General features: G+C 34.4%; 1 protein-coding gene across 1 annotated transcript; it reads right to left on the reverse strand.

The window, feature by feature from the left end:
- On the reverse strand, nt 1–4,492 carry LOC145562153 (uncharacterized). The gene is made up of 3 exons (XM_081622342.1): nt 4,320–4,492; nt 2,016–2,249; nt 1–627 (listed from the first exon to the last, which is right to left on the reverse strand). Exons 1-3 carry the CDS (start codon nt 4,341–4,343, stop codon nt 580–582), a joined length of 306 nt encoding a protein of 101 aa, XP_081478468.1. The 5' UTR covers nt 4,344–4,492; the 3' UTR covers nt 1–579.
- Nucleotides 4,493–8,932: the final 4,440 nt, after the last annotated feature.

Below are 8,932 nucleotides of genomic sequence, written 5' to 3' on the forward strand. Positions count from 1 at the left end.
TCAAACCAACTAAAAAATCCAGGAAAATATCATATTCATATAGGAAAGTCTTAGCATCACAAAGATATGTGCCAAAATTGTCAAGCCAACTAAACTTGATGGATAGTAAATTCTTCGAACTTTAAACGCCTCACGCTTGGGTGTTAGACAACAAGTTGAAGGTGACAACAACAGCAACTTACAAAAGGGCAAAAGACGACCCGTGATTTAATGAATTACTTGACAAATTTAACACATTATACTACTTGAGCCCACAATCGCATCTACACTCCATAATACATTCAGACTGATATTTGACAAATTGTTTCCGGTTTTTTGGCTGGAACAAATAAGATAAGACTACTTAAGGTCAGAAACAAACATTTTTATGAAGGGCAAATTCCACTTCTTGCTTTGAAGCGAACTCTTGAAGACAGTTCATTCGGCCAAAAGGATAGTACAAAATACAACCGAAAAACAGGCCATTGCCGTGTGAAAAGCCAAAGAAAAGTAGAGGATCAGGAAGCAGCTGGATAATAAGATTTAGATACAGGGTCTGCATACATCAGCATACTAGCACTTGGATTTCTTCTCCGGCACTTAGGCTCTTACACAGCAGTTGAAGTAGCTGAGGAAGCTCTTTCTCGGCTGAAATTAATAAGAAAAAAATGTAAATAAATGATTGATAAATCAATAGATGAAGAGGTTAATTTTTAAGAACTAAGTCCAGCATCACCAACATGAACATTATTATAAGCATCAAAACATATGGTCTGCGGTCTGGATCTTTCCTTTCTTGTTATCTTGTACATAAACGATTTAATACTAGCAGAAATCAAATATAGATTTTAGTTCATCAACGACGGATATTACAGTTTCCCACTCTATCACAAATGAATTTTTAATGCAAAAACCCTTAAAAAATCTTGTACCAGATCCGATCTTATTAATGATGACAAAATAGCTGATCTACATGCAGCATTAACAATTGATAATTTGATAGAGACACTTGTTAACATAGTCCAAATGAACATAAGATTGCCAAGGTGATGCAAAATCTCATTTAAGCAATGCAAAACATCATAACAAGCAAGAGCCACATATACTTGAATCAAATTTATGCATAGCATGACTGCATGAGACTTCTGAATCCCCATATGCTGGGAAGAAATCCAATTAACTAGTACAAATCATGTGAGATAATAGTTGCCATCTTGCCAATACAAAACACATGAAGTAACATGTTTGTGTTTTTAAACTGTGATTCCCTCATTCATCGGGTACAGTCACATGACAACTGGGTCACTGATCATAACTCAACAAGGACCATGCTTTTGTAGTTAATATACCAACCAGCTCTCAAGAAAATCTTTCGCAAAAAAGGATTAGATTTAGGCACACCACTAAACCCCACGGCCCAAACCCACTATTTACACATTGCCTTTAATTCTTTATTAATTATTGGAGGCCAGTCGGGACACCATTATAGCATTACCTACGGTTTCACGGTTATATACCCGAGCAAACATTAACCTTGACTTTAAAAGTAAAGTTAAACTACAAATTGTCACATAAAAAAGATTGAAGCATATCAAACACCAAAGAATCACCAAATCGGGACGCATTATTGTCAAATATATGCATGCATGATGAAATAATGACGGGCTTTTTTGCTGCAAAATGTGAATCTCTACATTCAATATAATGCCAAAGTATTTTCTTTTTTATTGCTCCAAGTTGCATACTCAAGGCCCACATGCTTGTACTGTTTTACAGTTATTGATTAAGGTCATTAAGCATCCAACCATATGAATGCCATTTTCATGCTTAGTTTCTTTAATGATGGAACTGTCCCTCTTAACTGATCACTCCCGTGCAAGAAGCCACATCAAAATATATTATAATTAGACAGCTTTTTGTAATATAAAAGTAGATAAATGAACATTAATGCCAAAAAGTATGATCTAGCAAGTCTAAACAACTCAGACAGCTGCATGTTAAAACAACTAGATAACGCCATTTGAGCAAAATCTTACAGTTGGAGAGTGGTTTTGATTGAAATGCTGCTGTTCGTCATCGTTTACTTTGTTGTTAGCAGGAGCAGTTGGATTGATGAAATCTTCTTCGTTACCCAAACTAGCCCTTGAAGGATCTCTTTTATTTTGTTTCCTCATTTCTCTGATTTTTGAGAAATCAAGGGAGTAATCTGGCAATGGTCCCTTCTGGTCCCAATCTCCGAATTGTGGCACAGATAACCATGGCGCATTTCTCTGATCAAGAAAATAATTTCCGATGTCAAATTTGCAACGATCAAGACTATAATCATCTTCCAATGAATAATTAAATTTAAAGGATTTTTAACAATGATGAACCCTATGTTTTTTAAATCCTCAAGAAACCTTAAAAGCATAAAAAGAAGTTTCAGCAATTTAGCCAACATGTCCCAACAACCCACAAACATCAGTGCTCCATATAAATAAATACAAAGGGAGACAGAAGAAACAAGACTCACACGTAGAGTACAATTTTTAATGATATTAAGGAGAAAAAACTTGGAAAGGCGCAATAATAACATATCCCTATGATACATTGATATATAACTTTGTTTCATAGTATCAAAGCAAATTCCAATGTTTCATAGTTCATATACATTTTACTAGTTGCAATAAAATCACGAGTGACAAATAGCATACAAATATACAATGATCACGTTAGGTAAATGGTTTTCGCTTTTTTAGCTTGGACAAACAACAAACAAATTTTAAATGGTTTTTTTTAGCAAGCTCACAAACTCGACAAAAATGGGTATAGAGAGAGAATAGCTTATTATGGCAGCATTTTGATCCAAAAGTTAGTCAATTTGTATTGTATTGTACTCCATAACAACTAACTTTACCAAATATCTTTATAAACGGCCAACACTACAAGTTAACTTAAAGAACCAATATAGATAGAGAAGATAAACCAATACAAATAGCTTAACTAGCCAACAATTAATTGCCAAAGTAAGCTGCAATACATAATATTATTCAAGTGGGAGCGGTTGAAGTAATAGATTCTCAATAGCCGAAAGAAAAACATAACATGACTCATCAAACCATAACATATCCCCATGAAGGCCATGATACATCTTAAAAAGCTGTCACCTTAACCTCCTAATTAAACAAACCATTTTTCCCAGCTAATACAAGAAACAATATTCGATTAAAGTGATAAGATTAAGAAACAACACAAATTTGCATAATCTTCGAACCAGTCAGGCTATAAACTATTCAAATCTATAAACTATTCAGAATCTAACACCCTACTACAGCGATCTTTTCAACGATAATCCACAAATTTATTTATTTAATCAAGCAACAACAGCGCGTTTATTCTTTATGTTAGTGAAGTAATTTTACGCGACTTATATACGCCTTCCTAATCAAATATTATACACATAAGATACAACTAATATCAACTCATCGAGTTCGCCATTCTTAGACTTTGAATTTAAAATTTTGAGACAACCACCCATTATTGGAGTTCAGATTTTTTATCCTTTCAAAAAGAAAAGTCAAATTTTTCGAACCGTTAGCAAAGTCATATTCATATATACTGTTACACAGCTAAGCTAATTTTGTTGGATTCCTCGAAATTTCATTGTCACAAAATCATCACCAACCAATAAATTCCTCCGGAAAATCAACAAATTAAAATAAATAAAACTAAACTAAATCGACATGCAAAATCAGCTATAGTATGTCAATCAGTCAAAGCGTCGATGTAATGGATTTTCAAATAAAAAACAATACTCCCTTCATCCTAAATTACATTTCTACTTCTAGCGTTTATTTCTCACGTAATAGAGGGAGGTAAGAATGTAATTTAGGCACGGAGGGAGTAATTAGTTAAAAAAAAAATTGAAATACTGAATGCAAAATCAGCTCGAGTATGTAAAAGCGTAGATATAATGAATTTTATTTTTTAAATCATAACGAGCAAAAATCAAAATAACTTGCAAAATCAGCTCGAGTGTATCAAATTAAGCGTCGGTTAGCAGGTACGATGAATGTCCAAGTGAATTTAAAATTAAAACACAGAGTAATAGGCACAATCAGCTCAAGTGTGCGAATGCGTCCATAAAAGTTCTTCCTGTTTTGACTTTTTTTGTGTGAACTTTTAGAGATAGAGAGATTGCTAAAACAAGTACCATCAACAAAATCATTCAGAAAATCAGGAAAACGAATCAATTAAACTTGGAAAATAACAAAAATCAGAGTAATTAACACTTAAAAAACGATCAACATGAAACAAATTAAATTAAGTTAAAATTAGCCGGAAAATTGAGAAGAAAATACCTCTTTATCCTTGCGATCTTCCATTAAAATGAAAAATTGAAGGAAATTAAGGAAAAAGTAAGGTGGAAGTAGAAAGTTGAAAGGAAGATGGAAGTAGGAGGAAGAGGAGGAGTAGTGTTTTTAGAGAAGAAAAGAGAGGAGAGAGAAAGTAAGACAGCAGTGTGACAGAAGGAAGATAAATAAAGGCGCTAGGATGTCTGACGTTATTAATCTACGGATATCGTCTGCTCATTGCTGCTCTCCATTTTTTTTTTTTTTTTTTAAAAAATTTTATATCTATACACCTTATGTTGATGTTATTTACGTAACCGCCATTTCTCCCTGTTAACGTGTTACACCCTCACGTACTTTCCATCTTTCTACTTTCTCCCTAGTACTAGTACAATTATTGATTTACTAGTATTTCTTTCTACTTTCTCTGATCCAAATTACAAAAGTAATTCGTATGTTCATATGTTGCATTAATACACAAATTCTCCAAAAAGGTAGGTGTACGTTAATTTATTATAAAACGAGTTAGAGTTATGTTAAAAGTATTTAAAGTTACCCTTCATACACTGCAAACGTTATTATTTTTCTATTAATAAATTTGTTTTACAAAAAAGTTACAATGTATTATATTAATTATATTAGTCTTTATAATATATAATCACGTATCCATAAGAAATTACACATTAAAATAAAATTCAAACCAACACAAATTAAAAGTTTCCCTTTAAGGGCCTGTTCTGATTTACTGAATTGATTGGAGCTGAACTGAGCTGAATATTTTATGAGAGAAGGAAATTAGGAACTGAACTGAAGTGAATTGATTAGAGCTGAATTGGATTGAACTGAACTAAACTGAACTGAAAATAAGCTAAAAAGAACAGGTCCTAAGTTGTTTCTAAAAAAAAGTAACCATTTAAGTGGTTAAAGTTATCATAGAAATAGTTAAAGTTACGCTCAAACTGAACGTGTTACAATAAAATTAATGTACATCCGATGTTTTCTCAAAAGAAAAATGTACACTCGTTGTACACAAGACATTCTTAGTAATATACTTAACTACAACGCACTGTTTTTTTGTAAAAAAAATTACACAGAGCAAATTTGAAATTAAACAAAATTTATATGATTGTTATTATTATTATTATTACTATTATTATTATCATTTTGAAACATACGATAGTTATTGTAAGCACTATGTATATACTTGTATTTTAATTTAACTGTATAAAACCATTAACCACATTTACCACAAAACGGCAAAGTATAAAACTCTAAGCATTGAACTAGAATTGTTCGCTTGTGTTCTTTATTGCTTGAATAAGCTAAGAAAACATTATGTCTAACTCAACTTTTGTTTTAAATTAAATCAAAACATTTAAGGCAAATGCTTATCGAAGTATATATATTCCATTGTATGTAGGTCAAGTCAACGGAAAAGAGGGGTATAAGAGGATATTACTTTGAAATTGGTTATGTAGGGGCCTCATCCTAAAAGGCTAAACCCATACTAATTAATTCTACATTACGTTATACTTTATTTTACGCTCGAAAACTCCAAACCCATTATAAAGAATTTTTGGAACTGCCACTGTCGACATATATGTCAAATTACTAGGACACTTAAAAAATGAAGAGAGTATTAAGCTCGTGAGTTGACAGAAATCGGATAAGAGATTATATGACGGGACAATATACATTTTTTTTAAGGTGAAGCAGTGTCTCAATGAGGGCTGTGATAATCGATGATTTTCGGTGCCGCCCATGGTAGTTGGCTTCATAGTTTAATTAAGTGGTTTATTCTGCCAATTCCTTTTTAAGCTTTCCTTAATTCCTTTCTTTCCTCTTTTCATGGTTGGGTTTTGCCGTCCTAAAACCTATTTTATTCTTGCACAATCTAATATCTTTCATTTTCTTTTTTAAAGAAACTTTAATATCTTTCATATTTTGTCATACAATAATGCTCGTACAAAACTACAAAACTATTCTGTCACTATTAGAACAACAATGCCCAGATTGTCCACTCCTCCACAGCCTAACTATTAAATAAAAAATTGGTGTGATTTACTTCTTCCGTTTTTTTTAGTTGCTACACTTTTAATTTCGCGGTCTTTTAGACAATTTTTTAAGAGGAGAAAAATCGGGAGAAAAATAAGAGGGATCCATGTGGGTAGGAAAGAGATAGAGAGAAAGAAATGGCAAAAATAGAAAGTATAACAACTAATTAACAATTTCCTTGATAGGAAAGTATAGCAATTAAAAAGAAACGGAGGAAATAAATAGCAGTGGCGGGGCTAGCCCGGTGCAAGGTGGGCGACAGCTCAGGGCCCCCAAAAACAAAGGGCCCTGAAAATTAGTATATATATATATATATATATATATATATATATATATATATATATATATATATACATATATATATATGTTTCACTAGTAATTACGTAGAGTTGAAGTTGGATCAGTGGTTTTGTTGTAGTTATGATAACCTCAAGACCTCAAAATCGTAGACATTTCTAGCCCCGCCCCTGATACATAGTATTTAATTCTGTTATTTTTCAAATAATTATTTAATATATTGATAAAAAGTTATATGATAAAAATCTTGATAATCTAACATAATATATATGTAGTTTTATTTAGGAAAAATTGTAAATAATAATCCCAACTTTACTCCATTTGGTTTTAATAATCCCAATTTTAGGGGTTGTTTCTTCAATCCCAAACCGATCAACAAAAGTCAATGACCTATTATATATCAAGTCACTTGACACGTGTCAAGTCCTGATTGGTCTAAAATAAAAATTAAAAAAAAACAAAAAAAAGTATAAAAACAAACTAGCCTCTCCTTCTACCACCGGCACACCTTAATCTCCACCACCACTGCCTAGCCCACCGCCCCTCCCTCGCCGGACCGTCGCGTTTCCCCCTGGCATCGTCATTTCCCTCGTAATTCGCCGACGCCATCTTCTCCCTTCCCTTCGATTACAAGCTGTAACCCAATTCCGCCGCCATTAAATAAATCTGACAGCTCATGTGAAGTTATCCGCTTCAATCGCCACGCTTCCGGCGTTGAATTAAAGGCGGCGTATCAAACTCTTCCTGATCCTGTTGCTCGAGCTCTTTGCGACTTATTGTTAGGGTTTGAAATTGGGGGCTGTGGGGATTGGGGGTGGTGGTTCAAGGGGGAGGGGCGACGGGACGGGAGGAGGGCTGCTAGTCGACGGGAGGAGCAGTATGGGTGGCTAGGGTTCCGGTGTGGAAGGGAATTGAGGTGGATGGGTTCCGTTGGGCGGTGGGGCTGGGGTGGTCAGGGAAGGGCAGGGCTGGGTTTTCTGATTTTTTTTTTTTAATATTTTTGGCTAATTTGCTCTTGACACGTGGCATTTATTTAAAAAAAAAAAAGAAATTAACCTGTTCAACAGGTAACCGATATTTGGGATTGAAGAAAGTAAACAACCCCCAAAGTTGGGATTATTCCAGAATAATCCAAAGTTGGGATTATTAAAAGAAAATGGAGCAAAGTTGAGATTATTATATACAATTTTTCCTTTTATTTATATATGTAGACGCAAATATCTCTTGCTACCAAATCTATACTACTCTGTATACATTAGAAGGCGTTCCTTTCAAAGGAACGGTGACACACTCTTCTTCAAAGTATAGCTAGATTCGAACCCCCGTAACCTCCAACACATAAAGGTAATGCATTTACGATCTTCAACCAACTTTAATTTATGTTTTAAATTTCACGTAACATTACATATTTCTTTCATTTATTAAGTAAATTAGAGGTTATAAAAAATATAATTTATTTATTTTTAGGGTATCATACCCAAAACGATGCAAAATCAGGCCATTAAATTAGAAAATTTTGACTTTTAGTACCTCGAATATGACCCATATTGATTTTTGGTATCCATCTAAAATTTTATTTTATTTTGGTACTCATCAAAGTTAAAAAAAAATAGACTTAGGTATCACTTAACAGAATCCGTTAGGGTTTTGTTAAGTGGGCCCTATTATTTTATTATTTAATGATTTAATTTATTAAAAAAACTTTAAAACTTTATAAAAAAAAAAAAATCCCAGCCACTCCCCTCCCATCGGCCACCGTCCCCCTCCTTGTCAGCCACCCCTCCCAGTGCTAGCTGTTGGGCGCAAACAATCCCTTGGCGTCGGCGACCCCACCCACTCCCATTCCCCCACCAATACTGCCCACCACCTTCTCCTTTCCTACTCTCGGTTGCCCCCTCCTCGACACCACCCTCCCCTTTCCTCCAACCAGAAAATGACCCTTCCCCCCCCCCCCCCCCCCCCGAATCGACCCCCTTTCCCTTCCCCCATGCAAAAACCAACACTTCTAACCCTAAACACTACTCTAAAAATCACCAGAAATAGGTAATCGAAACCTTAAAACCTGTTTAGGGTGGTTTTCGGGGTGTTTAGGGTTAAGGGTGATGGTTTTTGGGTGGGGGAAGGGAGTCGTTTTTCGATTGGGGGAAGGGGGGAAGGGTGGCTGACGGGGAGGGGGAGGTGTCTAACGAGGGAGGGGGTGGCTAGGATATAGTTTTTTTTTTAAAAAATAAAAATTAAATAATGAGATAATAGTTCCACTTAACAGAATT

Source organism: Chenopodium album, chromosome 10, assembly GCF_948465745.1.
Source record: "Chenopodium album chromosome 10, dcCheAlbu1.1, whole genome shotgun sequence".
In the NCBI taxonomy this organism is placed as follows: domain Eukaryota; kingdom Viridiplantae; phylum Streptophyta; class Magnoliopsida; order Caryophyllales; family Amaranthaceae; genus Chenopodium; species Chenopodium album.

Bases quoted from the DNA above. Each gene is read 5' to 3' on its own strand.
- LOC145562153 (XM_081622342.1), bottom strand. From the start codon at position 4,343: ATGGAAGATCGCAAGGATAAAGAG. The intron at 2,250-4,319 runs GTATTTTCTTCT...TTTCTTGATCAG, and splicing joins AAGATCGCAAGGATAAAGAG to AGAAATGCGCCATGGTTATC. The intron at 628-2,015 runs GTAAGATTTTGC...TATTAATTTCAG, and splicing joins ATCAAAACCACTCTCCAACT to CCGAGAAAGAGCTTCCTCAG.